This window comes from Camelus bactrianus, chromosome 16, assembly GCF_048773025.1.
Source record: "Camelus bactrianus isolate YW-2024 breed Bactrian camel chromosome 16, ASM4877302v1, whole genome shotgun sequence".
In the NCBI taxonomy this organism is placed as follows: Eukaryota; Metazoa; Chordata; class Mammalia; order Artiodactyla; family Camelidae; genus Camelus; species Camelus bactrianus.
Window position 1 is genome coordinate 55,148,405 of NC_133554.1, and position 19,816 is coordinate 55,168,220.

Genomic DNA, 19,816 nt, shown 5'->3' on the forward strand with positions numbered 1-19,816 from the left:
CGCACCTGGCTTTCTGGTACTTCACTTATATTTGCCCCGAATGTTAATCTAACACCGTAGCTTGGCAGCTGACCTCTCAGGCAGGATAATGCATTTATAATTTGGTGGCCATGTTGAGCTGTGTCTCAAAGACTTCACTTTGCTATCCTCAACCTCACAAAACTGTCTCCTTTGTCCTTGTCTGGCTCCAAGCCCCACCCCATCACAACTCAAAAGCATAGAGACACTGTTTTTGTGAAAACCCTGTAAGAAAAAAGCACAACTTGGCCCCACCACTGAGGGCTTGACTCAAATCCTTGATATGAGGTGACCTCTCTGCCCAGATACAGCCCACCCTGGTACTCGGGGGGGAAAGAGAGAAGTAGAATGGTCTTCCACAATTTTGGAACATCTTCCACAATTTTCAAGAAACTCAAAATCTTCAGGTGTCTTGAATCAAATCTGAGTTTTCACTTGGAATAGTCAGATAACAAAGTCTCCCCTTCAGAAGTGCTCTGGCCAGAGCTTTGCCTTCACGTGAACTCTGGTTGGTTCCACGTGACGGCATTGGCGCCACGCTGAACAGCATCAGCATTACTGTAGACAGAATTTTCAGAGAAAGAGACTGTTCCTGCCTTTGGTTAGTTTGTCTTGGCAAACACCTGTTTAACCCTTTCCTGTAGAAACCTCTGCTTGGGGAGCTGAGCCTTCCTGGCAGTAAACTGGGAGTGAAGGCGAGTCCGTTGCGTTTAAAGTGGCCCCACCAACTTCCGCCCATTTTTCTGATGAGTGTTTCCATCCTCTGCCTGCAGTGGCAGTGGCCCAATCCTGACCAACAGGATACAGCTGAAGGAAACGTGCTGTGACGGGCTTTCTCCAGGGCTCTCCTGTGTCTTTGGGTAAAACAGCCGGCGCCGGGCATCTGTGCCACAGAGCTGGGGGGAGCCATCCCCAGGCGGCACTCGGTTAAGTGACAGCTGAGCCTTGGGGTTACTGACAGCTCTCCATCCAGGCTCCCAACCATATCTGTCAAACCACGATCACTTTATTCTAGAGCTTGGTAGTATTTAGACGAAAGTTCCATAATTGCTGCTTTCTTGGCCACCCAAGTGGCTCACCTGTGTCTCAGAAAACCTCATTTGACCGTTAGCTTGCTGCCTTCCGAATGGCCCCCGAGGCAGCCAGGGGCTTCTGAAGCAGCGGTTCTGCCCTCGACTTCATTAGTCTGTTGTGAGAATTAAAAGAGCTCTTTCACTGAAGTGCTTGGCGTGGTACCTAAAATTATTCCCATAGGTTGAGTTTGTTCATCTCATACCCCAAGTGTTTGGCCCATTGCCTGGTACATAATAAATGCTTGATAAGTTATTTGTGGGATAAATAAATGAATTAACTATATAGTAATTCTTTTTGTTTTGAGATTAGGAGCAACGAGCTAGATTTATTTTTTTTTTAGTTTGGTGTTGGTGCCCCCCCCCCCAACACCTTCCTGCCTGTCCCATATCAACCTTTACTGCAAGGCCAGCCCCTTTAGCTCCCCTGCTGCCTCCCTTTCTGACCTCGAATCCACACATTGAAACTAATTGTGGACATGAACAGGTTTAGGGGTTAAAGCACTGCAGGTGACAGTGGCTATGAAACCCTGAACGGAACTGAAGAACTGGCTGCTAGCCGGTTAGAAAGGAGAGACTGTGTGTGTGTGTGTGTGTGTTTCTGTGTGTGTTTCATCAGTGAGCACCTGTTGTGGGCAGGGCACTGACTGGTGCAGGTGCTGGGGAACAGTGGTCACTAAGACAGTGAGAGCACAGAATAGGGCCAATGTCCTCTTTGGCCGAGTGGGGGTGGGATGGAGGAAGGCTTCCTTGAACTGAGGTCTGAAGTCTGAATGGGGCTCACTAGGCAAGAGTGGGGAGGGGGCAATCCAGGGAGCGGCTTTGCCAGGACCCTAGTGCAGGGTGCGGGGTGGAGGCTGAAATGATCGGCTGGGAGTCCCCTGGGCCTCCGGCCACAGTGAGAATTCATTTTTAAGTAGGTACTCTGCTCTCATCTCATGGAAGTGAAGCACCATTAGGACTTGATAAGTACTGGGGCAGTCAGTCCCAGGTCCGAGAGAACAGAAGATTTGGAAGGCTGTGTTTTGCTAATCTGCCTCCTCAGCTGCCCTCCTACTTTTAAGATGCAGGATCACATCATCCAACAGAAAACATACAGTCCGTAGCATTCTTTCCCCTGGAGGGAGGAAAGGCTACCCTTTGCCCTCTGTTCAGAGTGCTTTCTCTGGGCCTAATGCTCCCAAAACTGGGGAGAAAAAGCGACCTTTAGATTTGGCAGAACCTAGCTGCCAGAGGCTGCGTTGCTTTGTCTCAAGTTGGACGCTGGACCCTTGAGTGTGCTTTGTGGGGCTGGTTCCAGGAAGGATTGATGAAGCATTGTTGGCTGTAGATAAACCTCCATTCTCCTTGCAGGACCTGGTCCTCCTCTGCTGAGTAAATCCTCCCAGTTCAAATGGCAGCTTGTCCTGCTCCGTGTAACGATATTGTTTTTACTTCCTTCCTCTGCTGCAGTCGTAGCTTTGCTGGTGGCTGGACTTTTGTATTCTCTGTAGGGGGAACCATGTTTCAGATTCTGGAATTCCTGAGAACGAGGCCCCTGCCATGGCTGTTGCGTTCTTACAAGTCTCAGACACAATTGGCCAAGAAACCAAAGTTGTTAGGTCCCCATCACAGTTCTCCAGGGACGTCCCCTGGCCTGTAGCTGCCGCCTCGTGCCCTGGTTGGTGGGGCCTGAGGGAAGCCTGGGAAAGTTGGAGGGGTGCAGACTGAAGAGAAGGCCTCTGAGCTCTTTCCTCCCATTCCCGTATTCTTACGTGGCTTCTTAGCAAGATGTGACTTCTGTTTTGTCTTATTTTTCCTTATGTCTTCATTGGACTTGAACCAGAGAGCAGAAGCAGTTTCCCTGGTCTTTCCTCCTAGGAACTGCTCTGTGAGCCGCTGTCCTAGGCAAGATGCTTTGTTTCCACCATCCTCATGATCTGGGCGCAAAGCGCTCAGCCTGCTGCGTCGGCAGGGCGTGTGCTGTCACGTCCAGGGCTGTCCAGGTCTGTGGGCTTCGTGCCTCCCCGCTGACACAGACAGCTGTCTGGTAAGTAGATCTCCAGGCTGAGTTCATTTCTTTGACCAACTGAATATCCACCCGCAGGCCAGGGAGATGGATCCATACAAGTCAAGACAGGTGTCCCGTGTGCACTCTGAAACACTGCTTTAGGGGAAGAAAAGCAACAGTGGTTTCTTGTTGCTTTTTACTTGTATCCTCTTCGCTGCTACCTTCTGCCTCTTTAAGGACATAGACTCTCTCCCTATAGCAGGTTTTGTAAAACCGGTTTTTTGAACTGCTGGCAGTTTAGTGGTGTCAGCCTTCCTTCTGTCTCCTTAGCTTTGTCTTTGTAAATACTTCGTCAGATGTTTTTTCTGATACATGGCTGGCTTCCAAGATAACTGTCATGGGTGCTTTGTTCATTTCTGTGCTGAATTCCAGGTGTCTGAGGCCTGGCTGTTTCGGTGGGTCTTCGTCTTGAATGTGGACCCCCTGTCCTCCCGCCAAGACTGCTTTCATTGGATGAAAGTTGCCTCAGTGGGCAGTTGAGCATAAATGGTTCTAAAAAACATCTTTGGGGTTTGACACCCATCCTCAGTGGTCTTGCCAGATACCCCAACTCTCCTTCCTTGTCGGGCTGTCTACAGCATTGCTTGAAGTCCTGCATGCAGCTCTGTGGCTCCAGGCCCTTTGTTGTGGAGCACAGTCAACCCCTTCTCCTCCTGATGTTCAGGGCAGAGTGTGGGGTTAAGCTGCTTTAGGATCCAGAAAAACTTGGGTTGTTGGCTTTCTTCTTCGGGGGCACCTGGGTATCTCGCCACATGCCCAGGAGCTTAGCAGGCTCACAACCAGCATGTTCACATCAGAGGCCGAAGAATTACGTTCTAAAGCACAATGAGGTGTGGCCACCCGGAGGCCCAGGTTCCCATTGTTTGCTTTTCCAGGGCCTGAGAATTCCCATGGGTGCCTGTGACACAAATAGGGCATCTGAGCAACCACAGATTCCAAAGTCTTTCCAGGAGACTTTTATGCAGAATTGTATGGCTTCCAGTCTTTGGAGGCTCATTCATACATGTGGCTTATAGAATTCTCTCAAGGCAGGAGAGTCTTCTCTCACTTGGAGTGGGGTCCACTGTCCATTGCTTGGCACTTTGCTTGGAGACAGCATGGAGCTGGATTCCACTGCTGGGAAGGTGGGGTGGGGCTTGTGCCTGGGAATGCTGGGTTTGGGACTGAATAAGAGGCCATAGCTCCATGGGACTCGGGGTACACTCTGAGCACTCCCCATGTGTGTGCGCACGCATATGCATGTGTGTGCGCGCACACGCATGAGTGCACACACACGTTGTGAATGTAGAAAAGCAAAGACTGGACTAGTTAGCAAATTGAAACCAACTACCAAGTTTATTTTTTTATTTTTGTTTTTGTATGTGTAGAGAGATAAATTGAGGGGGAAATGAGGAGCCATGCCAAAAAAGGAAAGTCTGAAAGAAGTGGGGAAAACTTTGTGATTCTGCCCCGTCATCTTTCTCCCCGAGACTTGGCTAAACAAACCTCAGCTAAGCCAGGCCAGGACCTTGTGAAATGCAGGAATCCCCACCTCTCCCATCCCTCCCCTTCCCACGGCTGGGGGCACAAAAGCTGAGAGAAGCCCCAGGGAACCTCACACCTTTTTATCTTCCCCAAGAAGCCCCGGAAGTAAACAAGTACTTTCCCCTTTGAAGAGACACTGGTCTGTTTGGTGACTAACTTCCTGTGCCTCTGTGGTAGATGCGTGGAAGTGGAATTCCCAAGTAGATTTGCCTGCATCCTCATCCTCTGCTCTGCTGTTTTGGGCCAGAAAGCGGCTGGGGCAGCGCTTTGAGAAAGAGCCCTGGGGGGCCTTTGAAGAGTTAATGGGTCAGTCCCTTACGACCAGCCAGATGGCCTGGAGGGGAGGCAGGGTGGACCCAACTGATGTTTTCCCACAATTAGCGCCCAGAAAGCTGTCCCCTGGAGGGAAAATTTAAGAGCCTTTTACAGTCCAATGTTTTGTCACTGCCACACTCTTTAACATTGGTTCCTCCAGAGCCGCTGCTACAAAGGGAGGGTTGTGTGGCCCCAGGAGACTGGTGCTTTCTGTGGGGCAGCTGATTGATGACCAACCTGCATTTGGCTCGGCAGCCCTCCAGGCCCTCCTCTTTGCCCACCTGATTGGCAGGGGGCTGGTGGCTGGAGGAGACAGTTGCTAAGCAGCCTGGCCTGAAGTTATGCCCATCCAGGTCCAATGAATAGGCGCAGTGTTCCAAAGAATGAGGGGGTTTTGGCCTGTCCCAGAATCCAGAGGGATTTTTGGGGGAAGAGGACTAAGGACTGCTGCTCTGGTCTTAGCCTGGAGCCGTAGTTGGAGGGAGGCCAGTGGTCCTCCTTCCTGAGACGTTACCTTGATGTAGCCTCGCTTCGTGTAAGTGGAGCACCCAGAGCTGCACGGCTGTTTCCGTGCTCCTGTCTCGCCCAGAGTTGCTATTGCCTTATCTCCTCCCTCACCGACCAAGAAAAGGAAATGAGACCAGACTTCACCAGCACAGCTTCTGGTATTTTGATCATTAGCGCGTTAGGGCACTGGAGGCTCCTGATCTGTGTTTGAGGGACTCGGTTTCCCCAGAAATGGGGAAAACAGATATGTTCTTGCCGTTGGGCACTGGCAACAGTGGAAGCAGTGCCCGGGCGCAAGAACGGGGCTGAGAACCTGCCTTCTCCCAGTTGATTTGATTGAGATGAACTCTTTACTCTGAGCAGTGAAATACAGAGCAAGTCCAGAAAGCCATCTGATAAGACACCTGCTCCTAGGTTTCTGCATTCTGCTGGAACCGAATGACGCGTGGAAGTGGGTGTTGGGGGCGGTGGTTTACACTGAGGATCAGAGAAAGCTTTCCTGTGGAAAGACTAGAAGCCAACGTAGGGAGATCTGACAAGTGAGCCAGTGAGAGCCAGAGAGACCCTGCCTCTGAGCTGGGCCTTCCTGGGGGTGGTTCCATCTCTTGTTAAAGGCCCGCTACCTGCCTGCTCCCAGGTTCCATGAGCTACCTCCTTGGGAGAGAGTCTCCCTTTTTGGCTTAAACTGAAAGTAAGAAAAATCTCTTGGGAGCAGACGGTCTCTTGTGTTTTGGTCTTGGGGTTCTCATGTTATACGGTGGCCGCCTCCTGCTTCCTTGGCACCGGGCAAAGGCGCCGGCCAGGCCCCCTGGAGAGCGATGGGCAGGCTCCGGGTGTACAGGTGCCGGCTGGTTGGTGCTTGCTCTCCTCAGCGCTAGTGGGTGCTGGTCACTGCTGGAGGCCGTGGAGGAGAGACTGAAATAGGCATCTGGAACATCCCGGCTGCTCTGATGAAGGAAGAAGGGGGACTCAGATTTCCAGGGGTCCCGGAAGGCCCCAGGTATTGGCTCACTCTTAGAGTTCTTTGCGGTCCTCTCACCTTTTCCTTCCTTAAAAACCCGGAGTGGTGTCAGTGAGGAGAGTAACTATGGTCAGGAACCCCAGGCTCACCTCCTTGTGTTTCTATTTTTCTTTTGCAGGATAACCCAGAAATAGAAAAGCGAGATCCCCAGGAATTGGTTGGTGAGTACCCCTGGGGGCCTCGGGGCGTGTCTCTGAGCCCTGCCCGGAGCCAGCTGGCTTCCGGCCATGCAGGTGGCTTCTCTCTGCTTTGGCCAAGGCAGCTGCTCCACTGCGAGCCTGTCTCTTTATCCTCTCTCTCCGGGCCTTTGGCATCTCATAAGATGTCTGAGTGAGACACCCAGGGAACAATTCTTCTTTGAAAATCACATTCATAGTGCATTTCGCTGGGCTTTGGTCAGTTGCCAGTGTTGTCAAGAGGGATTCAGGGCCCCGTCCAGCTGGGAGCTTGTTCCCTCGTGCTCTGCGGCCATCCTCTGTCCTTGTCCCCGCTCTGCCTGCTCCACTGGCACATTTATGTGCTCAAGGAGCAGACATGTGGCCTCTGCTGGCGCTTTGCTCTGTCTCCAGAAGGGGACATGCTCACAGCCCTGGAGTCTGGGACCCTTTATGTAACTGGCCAGGGCAGTCACATTTCTGGAAAATAGCACACATGTCATCCCGGTCGTGTGTTAACCCCAGCTTCTTGATCCTTTTAGAAAGTGTCTCAGCTCCTTCAGTTTGGCCCTGGACTTTGTAACAGCTCTCCCCAGGCCTGGCCAAACCTGACGGAGGGGTTGACCCTCCCTCTCTGTGGCGACTGTGGCCGCCTCCCTGCCCACTCCATCAGTCCTCACACAGCAGGGCTCCCGCTCCCCGTGGCTCTGCTTTGCAGGTGCCCTGCAGAGCCCACTCCTGTGCTTCCAAACAGAGCCTTTGAGGCTCACTTCCCCCACCCCTGGGAAGCCCAGGACTTAGCCTGGAAACACTGTTCCCTGCAGTCCCTCTGACTTGTCCTTTTTCTGGACTGGTCCCTTCACTGAGGACGGGAGGCGGGAACCTGTTCTGGTTTTCCTGACTAAAGAAACTGAAAGTTACTCATTCTGCTTGTCTCCTGAGGAAGGCTTGGGTAGGAGCGTGACCACACTGAGCGGCCCAGACCCTGAGCAGGATTTACCCCTGAGTTTTCTGATGAATGGAGTTTGAGTTTTCTCAAAACCTTAAGTTTGCTCTGTAGAAAATGGCAGTGAAGGGGTGGACCAGTTGGCTTTGCAGGCAGAGGGAACAGAGCACAGCCTTGCCAGGAAGCCAGTGGGCTTCCCCGAGTGGGTGACCCATGGGGGCGGCTGTGGCCTGGATCCTCTGCCCCGCTGTCCCGGCTGTTTACTACCAAGGAGCTGGGGTCAGAGAGCCGCCTCCCCGGAGCCCAGCGAGGCCGTGCCCTCCGCTCGTCAGGCGGTGGAATGTGTGTGGGCTTCGGCCGGCTCAGCCCAACTTCTTCCACAACCAGCTCTCACTTTTTCTCTGTCACTTTTTGAAAACAGCTCTATTGAGGTATAACTTACATAGAGTAAGATTTGCCAGTTTTAAGTGTGCCATTTGATGGGTGTGGACAGATACGTAGTCGTGTTAATCCCCACCACAGTTGCTACGTAGAACTTTTCCATCACTCTAAAGTGTGCCCTTGGACCCCTCCCCTTGCAGGCAGTTCCTCCCTCAGCCGCAGGCGAGCAGTGATGTCCTTTCTTCACTAGAGTTTGGCCTGTTTTAGAATTTCTTATAAATCAGAATTTCTCAGCCTTGGCACTATTGAAATTTTAGGCTGGATAATTCTTTGTTGTAGGGGCCTGGCCCATGCATTGTAAAATGTTTTAGTAGCATTCTTGGTTTCTGCCCCTTCGATGCCAGCAACACTCCCCTCCCCCTGCCAGATGTGACAATAAGAAATATATCTAGTTATCACCCAATGTTTTCTGAGGGGGCAAAATTGCCCCCGTTGGAGAACCATTGATACAAATGAAATCAGTCTTTTTTTTGTTTTGTCTCCTTTAACTTACCATAATGTTTTTGAGATCCATCCATGTTCTTGAACATATCCATAGTTGCTTTTTATTATTGTCAAATACTATTTCATTGTAGGGTTACACTGCAGTTTCTCAATCCACTTACCCACAAAGGACACAGGTGGAACTTTAAGCCTCATGGTTTTGATTACTCTTCCCGCTGCTCACGGAGGAGGTAACGGTTGGCCCGTGCAGTGTGGCCCCCGCTCAGGGCGCCATGGTTATCAGCCCCTCTGCCTGAACTCTGCTCCCTTCCGTTCAGGCCTCTGGTTGTAGGGACCGAGCGGTCCACTGGTGTGGGAAGCGTTTTCATACGTTTAATGGAGCACACGAAGGCGGAGAAGCTGGCTCAGGCCTCTCCAGCTCTGTAGTTGCTCGGCTGAGCTGAGTGCACGCCCTGTACAAACCTTCTGGGTGCCCGCAGGCAGGCCTGGGACCACGGCCCCAGGGTGGCATTCTAGTTGGGTTCTCCGTGTCTCTGGTGAGCTGGAGATGCTCCACTGCCTCCTGCTTGCGGCCCCACAGCACCCGCCGGGCATCCCTTCCCTCCCCGCCGTTACACAGGCCCAGCCGTCGGAGCTGCTTCTGTGCCGATTCACACCTGGCAGCCACGGTTACCGTCGCTGCTTTGTGACTTGGGCACGCACCCGGGGTGAATCACGCCAACACAGGATTCTCAGATTCTGAGTACGGATGCCCTCCTAGAACAGCCCCGGCAGACCCGGGGCAGTCACAGACACGGGCTGCTCCCACGTGCCTGGGTGCGTTTCTCAGCGTGTTTCCAGAAAGTGGTTTTGAATAGCCATGTATGTGGGTCTACTGTCTTGTACTCACGTCCATGCTGAGACTTAGGAGAGAGAATCACTGAAAGATTCTCCTGAAATCTGTGAGATGAACTTGAGTCTAGTTTCCTGACTGTCCCTTCATTTGCCAGTGACTCCCAAGGAACTCTCCAGTTCCTAGCCCGCGAGCTGGAGGGGGGAGGGCTCGCCCTCTCTGTCATACTATATACCATTTGAGCCTGAATGTGGTTGAGTTGCTGTGGCAACAGTGTCACACCCTGTTTTTCCAAAAGGCTTTCCTGGCAAATGCCAAAGGGCATTCTTTGTCTCTCTGTCACGTGCACACATGCCTTCTCCACCCCAGGGAAGCCTCAGCCCTCGCTTCGTGCCCAAAGCCTGCCTGAGCCCCCCTTGCTTTTGTTGCTGATTGTTACGAAATACGAGGACCAGCATACCCCAGCTAATTCCACTCTCAGCTGGCCTCTGCCGCCTGCTTGAGCCTTGGACTTAGAACTCCTGCCTCTCCCAGGTCTGTGAGGAAGGAGGAAGTCAGCATGAGCTTGAACTCCAGCCAGACCTGGGTGTCACCCTTGCTTCAGGAGGCAGGAGACAGAAGGAAGGTGCTGGCAAAGAGCAACATGTAGTGCCATGCTTGCACTGGTGTTTAGGATCCACAACAGGATATGTCACCCAGTTTCTGTCCTCTTGCCCTCACCTAAAAGGGCAGGTCTAGTGCTCTGTTCCTGGGGCACATCCGGTGAGAATCTTCCGACGGTGAGGGTCAGCACAGGTAGCTGTGTGAGGAGACTGGGCCCTGGGCCTGGGCCCCAGCCTCAGTATTTGCAGTATTTTGCAGTGTGTGCTGGCTTGTTTGGTAGCAGCTGAGACTAGCAAAGCTCTAAGCAGAAATCAGAGCACCTTGTCTGCCAAAAAAACATTAACCTAGCCTCGGGAGAGAAGGGCAAGGCTGTGCTGGGCCGTCCCCGACAGTCAAGGCAGCCACTTGCAACTGAGAACGGGTCTCCTCGCCTGGGGCCTGGCACCCAGTAAGTACTTGCAGGGTGTCGTGGGTGCCGGATTATTCATTCTTTGCCTTCATCCTGCCCCACCCCACTCCGCCTTCTATTTGCTCATTGTATGGCCCTTTTCATGAGAGAATGTTTTTAAAAGCACAGACAGAATCTTACAACAAACAGTGCATTGTCTGGGTGATCCAGAGCACAACTCTACAGTCCCCGGGGTGGCCAGAGGCAGCAGGGAGGGGAGGGGAGAGAGAGCCAGAAGCTTGGGTGGGCAGGGGCAAACCTCTGAGTGAGTTGTCCCCTGGGAGTTGTGGTTCTGCACATCGGAATCAGACCTTTTGTTCCCAGGAATGAAGTGGTTGATTGGCTTATTTTTAAAGGGCCCTAAGCCAATAATCAACAGGTAGTTTTGCAAATGTCATTTATACACAAGGCAGTTTGAAAGCTTTGAGTCTCAAAGCCTAGGGAACCCTGAGCTTCTCCTGTAGCCTGAGTAGGACAGCCTGAGGTAAGAAGGATGGTGCCAGACTCTGAGTTTCCAGAATCCTGGGAGGGTGTTTCAGGGGCAGAGCCCGTCGGGGGCTGGAGCTGGCTCACGTGATGAGCCAGTTCAGTGACTGCAGATTGATAGCTTGAAATTGGCGGGAGGATTTACAGCCCAGAAACGGGCAGACCGCTCCCCACCTCCCCGCTGGTTGGTAAACATTTCCCAGCACACCCCAGGACACAGCGTCTCCTCAGTGAACTGCTGCTGTGTGGCCAAACTGTGCCCTCTGCCTGAATTTCTCTTCCCCTGAGTTGACACCTGCCGGCTCCTTCTGGTCATTTGATCTCAGCTCAGATGCATCCTCTCAGAGAGCTACTCCACACACCCTGTTGTACTGTTGCAGAGCGTGTGTCCCTTTCTGAAAACACTTTGTGTGTGGTTTTTGGTTTCTGTACTGTCCATGCCTGTCCTTCACCCTCACTGTCCCTCCTACCTACAGAATTCTTCTCTGTTCTCTCAACAGCCTCCTTTTCTGAAAGAGTCCGGAACATGTCACCCGATGAAATCAAGATCCCGCCGGAGCCCCCTGGCAGGTGTTCAAATCACTTACAAGTAAGCGCAGGGCACGGCTGCTGAGGCCCATGTAGACAGGAATCCAGGGGCAGGGGTCTGGTTTGGTCTGACTTTAAGAGGCTTCTGTAAATGAAACAACCCAGGTGGAAAGGAGCCTGCAGTCCTGGTGACCTCCCTGAGCCCGCTCTCGCGTCTGCTCTGGACCCACCACCACTGCCACTTGCGCTGGGGCCCCTAGCTTGCCCTCTGTAAGGTCCTGAACCTCGGCAGATAAAACAGCAGACCTTTTCTGGGCAACCTTGAGCCAGTGGGACAGTCTCAGTGGAACTTTGCTAAGAAACTAAGGGATCTTTCTTCAGAACGTAAAATAAACAGATTACAGAAATGCAAACACACAAGCATTTATGCTCATAAAACTCCTATCCTCCTCTTATCCTCGAATTCCTAAAGTGCCAGGTCTCCAGCTTGTCTGACAAAACCTCATACAGACCTGCCCCGAGGAGATGGAACATTTAGTGCCGCCACTCCCTAGGGAGCAGGATTTACACCTCCTTTTGTGAAGCCCCTGTGATCTCGTCTCCTCGTCCCTCTGTGCCTTCCTCTGTGAATGAGACCTTGTGACTACAGGACAGACCCCCAAGGCTGCCCCATAGTGGCCCCCGTCCACCTGCTCTGCCTTTGATCCTGTAGGTTCTACCAGTGCCTCTGGCTACACCGCAGGCCCCTGGCACCACCCTAACGGATGGATGACTAATGGGTCCTAGGGCTGTGGAACGGGGCGATCTGGGCGGGGCCGGAGGTTCCTCTCTTCCTGGAAGTCTCTTCTCTTTGCTGAGTTGTCCCCCCCACCACCACCACCTACCCCCTGCCTCCCAGCATAGCATCACCTCCATCAGCTTTACACCAGGCAACAAGCCACAGGCTGTAAGGACAGTCCAGCAATCCTCCAGGCAGAGACATCCAGCTGGCCCAGCCTTCAAGTTCCGAATCTCTACTTTTTAGATCCTCCTAATGGTAGAAACCATGACATTGAGCAAACATGTTAGTTCACCTGAGATAGGAGAACCTGTCTGATGGTCCGGGAGACACAGAAAAGTCGTCTATAAAATGCAGACCTGTTTCTGTCTGCCGAGCCTTCTGTGCAGGCCTCCCCTCGTTACCTATGAAGAGGTTAACATTGAGGCGTGTTGCTCCCGGCTTCTCTCTTCCCTGTAAATGTGTTACTGACCTCTCTCTGCAATTTGTGCTTCCTCTGGCCAGTCTTGCCTTCTGGTAGAGGGGATGGGTCATCTCTCCGGATGTTCCCAAAGGTCCTCCCTCACTCAGGACCTCCCACCCTGCCCACCTCCTCCTGCAAGTGAAGCCTGAAATGTTTTCCTTCTGGAGTGTCTGTGTTTAGCTGCCACTAGTGGGGGTGGCGGCCGGGATACCTTGCCCTGGGCCAGCGTGTGCCTTCCTGGGTAAGACTGCTCCTTCTTAGAGGTGGCTCTGCCCTGAGACTTGGGTTTCCGGGCCCCTTCACGCACCAGGCCACCCTGATGCCATTTGTTGCAGACATCATCTCTTTGGGCCTGGGCACACCTGTGGCACTGGCCTGGATCCCTGCTGGGTGCTTCTCCTGTTTCCCATTGAAAGCCAGGGCAGGGGCCTGGAGAGGAGTTTTGATGAGAAATGAGCCCTTGTCCCCTGGTGGTGCCTCTTGATAAAGTGGTGAGGACCAGCCACCTGTGAGCCTCCCAGCAGAGGACACCCTGGAAGACTTGTGAAACCAGGTTCCAAAACCTCTATTCCTGCCTTCCTCTGAAAGGACATCACCTTCCCAGGTCTCCTGCTAGAAATTAACCCTGTGTTAAAATTTAAAACCAGCGTTCAAAATAATAAGGTCCTTCTATAGCACAGGGAACTACTTTCAGGATCTTGTAATAACCTGTAATGAAAAGGAATGTATATAACTTAATCACTACTTGTACACCAGAAACTAACAGAACACTGTAAATCAACTATACTTCAATAAAAATTAAAAATAAAGCCAGCATGCAGACTCTGCCCATCAACACTAATACCTGAAACTTCTCTTCAGATGATTCAGGAACTGATTAGCCCAGTGGGGACTTGTTCCATGTCTTCTCCATGGGTTCACTGCCTTGACCTTATCACTCCCTCTACTGACCACCCAGAGCGGATCAGGAGAAAGCCAAAGAAAAGCAGACTGGTCTCCATCTGTCTTACCCGTGCTCAGGGCTGGTCAGAGGCTGGCAGAGGAAGACCACGTGGCCGGAGCAGGGCTTCTCGTGGCTCTGTGGCTCTCCTCTGTCCACGTATCCACACCGCATGTGTGACCACAGACTGGGATCATGAGGGAGTGGGGTTCTGTCATAAGCATCCTTCTGTTAATCTTCCATAGGACAAGATCCAGAAGCTTTATGAGCGGAAGATAAAGGAGGGAATGGATATGAACTATATTATCCAAAGGAAGAAGGAATTTCGGAACCCCAGGTGAATTTCCCATGAGCCTGCAGGGTCGGCTGGGGACCGGTATGCCCCCATGGAGGTGGCAGGGAGAGGCTCAGCTCAGATCCCACCTGAGCCCACAGGGGCCATCACCCAGACCACATTAACCTCGCTGAGGTTTACTGTTGAAAATCCAGACTGAACACATTAAGCAGTACGTAGAGCAGAAACAGAGACCTGGTCTGGAGTAGGGCGCCCGGCCGGGGTCTCATTTCTACGCTGCTCCTAAAGACGCTACCTCTCGAGGCCTCCATCTCCTCAGCCGCACCATGAGGGGGTTGGACTAGACCATCACCCCAGGTTCTTCCTCTCCCTCTAAAAAGTCATTGATTCTGCATGCAGGGGAGAGGGTTTAGAAACAGCTCTGTCTTGGCCTCCCTCTGTCCAGTGCTCAAGTAAGTGACACACTCAGGAAAGAGCCCAGTGTGTTGATGGGATGACCTGTCCTGGCCCTTGTGGGCCTGGGTATGGTGGCCTTGATCCAGCCACACAGACTGAAGGTCAGGTGTCCTGATAAGACCAAAAAAATGCAGCCCTCCTCTCAACACGATCCTTGTCCTGGCCCCTTGCTAACAGCCCATCTCCCTGTGAGGGTGGAGGGTGGAGTGCGAGAAGTGACTTCTAATGTCAGGCCAGTGGACATTTCCCCTCCCGTTGGGAAGCTTAGAATGATTCAGCTGGGTTTAAAGGCTTCACCTGAGCCCAGGTGCTGAATGGTTCTGATCTCTTGAAATCTGGTGACTCGGGCCTGCTCAGCACTTTGTGGTTTTCTTCTTTCAGCATCTATGAGAAGCTGATCCAGTTTTGTGCAATTGATGAGCTCGGCACCAACTACCCAAAGGTATTCCCTCCTGCAGGGGATGAGGGTGAGGGAGGATACCCAAGGCCTTGAGCTCACCCTGCTGGATTCAGCCCGGAGCCACTGAAGGGACAAGGTGGCAGCACTGTTGGCTGGAGAGGACAGTCCCCTTCGCTCTTGTTCGAGCCCCGGGGCCTCTGCTTGGTTAGAGTCTGAGTGTGAACTCACTATGCCCATGGACTAGCCCTTGGGCAAATGCATCACTGCCCTCAATCCTAAGAAGGATTGGCTGGAGATCAGGGGTAACAGCTGAGCTCCTCTGCCTTTGAAGGCAGGAGGACCCATAGATAGACGCGGGGAGGCACTTGGGTTTCTAAGTCATTTGTCATCTGATGGCCCTTACTGCAGCTTTAACCCTTTCTTTTTCAGGATATGTTTGACCCCCACGGCTGGTCTGAGGACTCCTACTATGAGGCATTAGGTGGGTAGCCATCCATCTACTTACCTACCCATCTGTCCATCTGTCTGTCTGCCCATCCAGTCACTCAGTCAGTCATCAGGCAACACATATTTCAGGGTCTTCTCCGTGTCTGGCCACATCTGAGGAGCTGGGTTTACAGCCTTGAGCAATCCAGACCCCATCCCTGACTTAGGAGGCTTATAACAGCCGCAGAGAAGACAGGATGACAGGAGTGATTCCAACGGTGACAAGCGCTGGGGCGATGGCGTTGCAGGGCTGAGGGGGTGGGGCAGCCTCCCCGAGGAAACTGTCCACGCCGAGCTTTGAAGGCGCGAGGGGCTGGCCACACAGGCGTATACGGTGGCCAGGCGGCTGGCGGCCAGCGAGACTGTAGTACTTTCTGAAGGGGCCCATCTGGGAAAACTGGGAGCAATTTCAAAGTGCCCAAGCCCTCAGATGCCAGATCTCAGATCCGGCCTGTAGGTGTGTTTTGTTTGGCCCACACAAGCTTTGTCTTGCTTTAATTTGAATTCCTTGCCAACGTTTTATTTAAAAATCGCTGATTCCGGCTGCTCTGGGTCGCTGGGAAGGTATTCTCGCTGGGCCGGCGTTCCCACGTGGCAGCAGCTGGCTGAGGCTCGGGAGCAGCTGGCCCCTCTGAAGGGGTGCGCAGCCCCAGCCTGGGGCCTTTGCGCTTGAGGCCCTGCTTCATGCTGGCCAAGAGCTGGCACAGGGTTTTGCCCATCACAGAAGGACACTGAGCCCACACGGGCCTGCCGGCTACTCAAGTGCATCAAATGAGAACGCGGGGCAAGTGGAAAGTGCTGGACTAGGGTCCCTCGGCTTAAACCATCTCCTCGTGTGGGGCTGCTCCCGGGCTGTTTGTGTAATGCTTCTCTTGTCTTCCTAGCCAAAGCCCAGAAGATTGAAATGGACAAATTGGAAAAGGCCAAAAAGGAGCGAACCAAAGTAAGTGATGGACGAACGTCCTGATGAAAAGGCAGGTGTTTGGAGTGCAGGGGTCCTGCTGGCTGAGCCCAGGGGCCTTCCAGGCTGCTCTCCCCCCCCCGCCAGTATGCTGCCTGAGGATGCTCTGGGCAGCCTTAGGTGTGCCCTGTGCTGGATTTAAGCCTCCTTAAATCAGCTTGAAGGTGCTTCCCAGTTACCCCCGTTTGGTTCCTTGGGGTCTTGTACTTGCTTCATTATGTCCTCTCCCCTCCCCCTTGCAGCCACAGAGCCTCAGGGGCTTTCTCTCTGGGGTCATCAGTGCCCTCCTTGGCCTGAATGGAGGCAAGTACTTCCTTCCCAGAGCACTCTGGTCTGTGCCTTTCTTGGGCTCCAGAGCTGATCTCAGCAGCCCGACTCAGCGCTTCCCTGTAAGTCCCACGCCTGATGGCCAGGTGACCCCTCATTTTAGGACCCTGAGCACGATTCTTCCCAAGCAGTGTGGTCTGGGTCCTTCGGGGAACAGAAATTTGGCTGTGAGACATTGTCCTGAGAACTGTGCCCTTTCCAACCAGAGTCTCTGAGAGAGAAAGTGGACCTCAGAACACCAGCTCTTCCCACCTGTGGTTTGGCCTGACCCTTCCACAGCAGTTGTGGCCTCTGGGATGTTCCCTCCATCCCCCGGGCAGAGGGGCTGTGGGGCAGCCCTTGGGGACCTGGTTCCAGGGGTGATCAGGTTTCCACAGTCATGACCCTTGGTTGAATTTCCCTTCTGTCTCTTTCCTTCTTCCTTCCAAACCTCAGGCTCATTGCAGGGATGTGTCTGCAGCACCTGAGACCAGAGCCGTCCTTCCCTCAGCGTATGAGGGCGAGGGGGCTGGGCACATGGTGGGACAGCGGGCAGGGGTGCCCAAGCACATGCAGAGACATGGTGATGCCGGGAGGGGTCCAACGTCTGTTTGGGAAGCTCTCTTCAGAGGAGTAAAAATCCCCTTGCGGCGCCGCTCTGTCACCTCTCCTGCTAGACGGTCTCAGCAGAGCTGGTTCTCAGTGCCTTCTCTGTGTGGTACCAGACTCCCACCCCCCAGGAGCAGACGGCTGGCAGAGGATGTGGATGAACAGTTTTGCTCAGGTCTTAACGCTCATCTCTCTCACCTTCCAGATTGAGTTTGTGACAGGCACCAAGAAGGGCACCACGACCAACGCCACGGCCACCACCACCACCACAGCCAGCACAGCTGTTGCAGGTAGAGGCTCTGCCTCCCAGCCACACTGCAGATGCAGCAAGGGTTTCCCTGCCTCATTTTGGGGAACAGACACCATGAGAATCTGGGCCTGGACCCAGCCTTGCTGTGCTTTTCTCTGAGCCCAGAGGTTTTGAGCCTGCTTTGGGGCTGGGGTGGGGTCCCCAGTTCACTGGCTGCCCCTTGGCTTTCTGGGGCAAAGGCCCCAGCAGTTTCTGTCCCCTCAGCTCTGACCACTGGAAAGGGAGTGTTGCTTTTTGGCTGGTGTTGGTCCTGACTTCTCTCTTGCTTTGTGCCCAGATGCCCAGAAGAGAAAGAGCAAGTGGGACTCAGCTATCCCGGTGACCACGATAGCCCAGCCCACCATCCTCACCACCACGGCGACGCTGCCAGCTGTGGTCACAGTGACCACCAGTGCCAGTGGCTCCAAGACCACCGTTATCTCTGCCGTGGGCACCATTGTGAAGAAGGCCAAGCAGTGACCTGAGGGACCAGCTTGGGGTGGCTCGGACATTTTCCCTTCTGTCGGGAGGAGCCACTCTGGGACTTGACAGGACTGTGCAGCCCGGTGACCAGTGCCCACTGGGAGGTGCCGCTTTGTATATTTCAGGACTGGGACCTGCTCCCTCGATGCCACCCCATGAGGAGTCCCCATGTGGCATTCCAGCCGGAAGAGACATTGCTGCGGAGGAGTGGGGCACTGTGGGCCGCGACCCACGCCCCATAGTCTCTGCCTCCGTATTAAAAGCACCGTGTCCTCACATCTCGGCATCTCAGATGCACTGACCTCTTCTACTGTCCGTTTTCAGGCAAATGTGAAAGCTCAAGTGTCCTCCCCATCTTCTCAGTTGGGATTATCACCTCAGGGTTGACAGCAGGGTGACCAAAGCCTGTGGCACTGCTCAGAGAGGGTGGCCCGAGTGGGGGAGACCCGATGTTCCCACTGTCTGCTACCAAGGGCCTGAAAGCCAGCCAGTTCTCAGGCAGGAGCTGAGGCCTCTACCTTCTTCGGGGCAGCTGAGCCCTCCTCAGACCACTTCTTGGACACACCCTGACTTTCGAAGTCCACCAGTTACCAGAAGGGCCAGGGTTGGTCCCCGACCCTCGCAGGGAGGGGTCGCGGTATTGGTGCCTGGTGAGCGTGGCCAGTGGGCTCCCCGGGGGTCAGGGGAGCTGAATCACCTCCTGCCCGGCAGGCAGCCACTCATTGTTTACGTGAAACCCGGCTCCTGGGAGGATCCTGCCCCGCCCTTCCTGTGCCTGTTATCTCTGCCCCGCAGCAGCCCCTGGGCATCGCCACTGGCCTCCGGGCTCCTCTCTGGGGCCAAAACAGATTTCCCAGCCCCTGCCAGCCCTCTAGTCCGAGTCCGGAGGGAACTGGTTTGCCTTTCCTGCAATCTGGCAGCTCTCCCGTCCAGCGGAAGGGCTGCGTGTCACAGAAGGAAGCCGGGCTGTGAAGAGCTGTCTTGCTTCCCTGGGGTGGCGGGGGTTAGAAAGGTGTCCTGAGATGGCGCCTGATACTGTTGTGTGACCAGAGGGGCGCGAAGACCCTGCAGCCCCCAAAATAACAAGCGAGTTGCACTTCCCCCTCCCCCCCAAACACACTTGGCACCAGAGGCGGTCAGTTCCCCCCTCCCCTCCTCTGAGGAGACTGCCCCCTGGGGGAGAGGAGCCGCTGCCCCCTCAGTCCCGAGATGATCTCTGAAGGGGCTTCCTGCCCTGCAGCCTCCAACAGGGGCCCCTCTCCTTCCATTAGGGCGCCGTGGAGCCCACGGGGGGGCAGTGGGGACGGAGTCAGCGCCTCTGCCCTGGGTCCCCGTTTAAAACAAGTTGTGTTTTAGTTTTGTGTGTGTGTGTGTGTGTGTCTTGGGCCCTCACCTCTGTAAGCCTCCTGTCAAATCATGGTAATAAAGCTTCTTAAGGTGTTTGTGAGGAATCAATGAGACGATGTATGTGAAAGTTTTATAAACCATAAAGTACTCTACCGGTGCTTGTTGCCCAATCCAATTCCTTCCTGTTTTAGACCAAGATAGAAGCAAACTCTGGGGATGATAAAACTGGCCAGGGTCATGGCCTTTTACTGTCCTGCAGGCAGCCTCCAGCCCCGCCGTTGAGCTGTCCAGTTGGGCAGCTATCGGAATGGCTCCTCCCCCTGCGGGGCCGCAGCTGCAGGGCCCTGGGGAATGAACACGACCTGTGACTTGGGCAGCCTCCAGTGGGCCGAGCTGTTCCACTCCTTATGAGGGGGGTGAAGGGCTTTAATCCCCTTGAATTTTAGTTTACTGTCCTACTGTAAAATGGGACTAGTGCCTGCCCACCTTAGTCCCACTGAGGGTGCCACAGGGGCGGGTTATCCGCTTTTCTCTGTGGAGACTGGATGTCCCAGGCACTTGGACCCAAAATGCTTTGTCCCTGCTCACAAACAGGCTGTCCAAGCTGAACTCTAC

At 53.8% G+C, this 19,816-nt stretch overlaps 1 protein-coding gene and 1 long non-coding RNA gene across 3 annotated transcripts in view; one reads left to right on the forward strand and one right to left on the reverse strand.

The window, feature by feature from the left end:
• Positions 1-18,132, forward strand: part of SAP30BP (SAP30 binding protein) — a 31,280-nt gene extending 13,148 nt beyond the window's left edge. For both annotated transcript variants that reach the window (XM_045513582.2, XM_010950756.3), the window contains 8 exons: positions 6,624-6,666; positions 11,361-11,449; positions 13,815-13,906; positions 14,702-14,762; positions 15,150-15,201; positions 16,091-16,149; positions 17,288-17,372; positions 17,670-18,132. In XM_045513582.2, coding sequence (XP_045369538.2) covers positions 6,624-6,666; positions 11,361-11,449; positions 13,815-13,906; positions 14,702-14,762; positions 15,150-15,201; positions 16,091-16,149; positions 17,288-17,372; positions 17,670-17,851 — 663 coding nt within the window. In that variant the 3' untranslated portion in view covers positions 17,852-18,132. The remainder of the gene's footprint in view (positions 1-6,623; positions 6,667-11,360; positions 11,450-13,814; positions 13,907-14,701; positions 14,763-15,149; positions 15,202-16,090; positions 16,150-17,287; positions 17,373-17,669) is intronic.
• LOC141573661 (uncharacterized) lies at positions 11,398-12,638 on the reverse strand. The gene is made up of 3 exons (XR_012499646.1): positions 12,526-12,638; positions 12,298-12,418; positions 11,398-11,533 (listed from the first exon to the last, which is right to left on the reverse strand). It is a non-coding gene; the product is annotated as an uncharacterized LOC141573661 (long non-coding RNA).
• Positions 18,133-19,816: the final 1,684 nt, after the last annotated feature.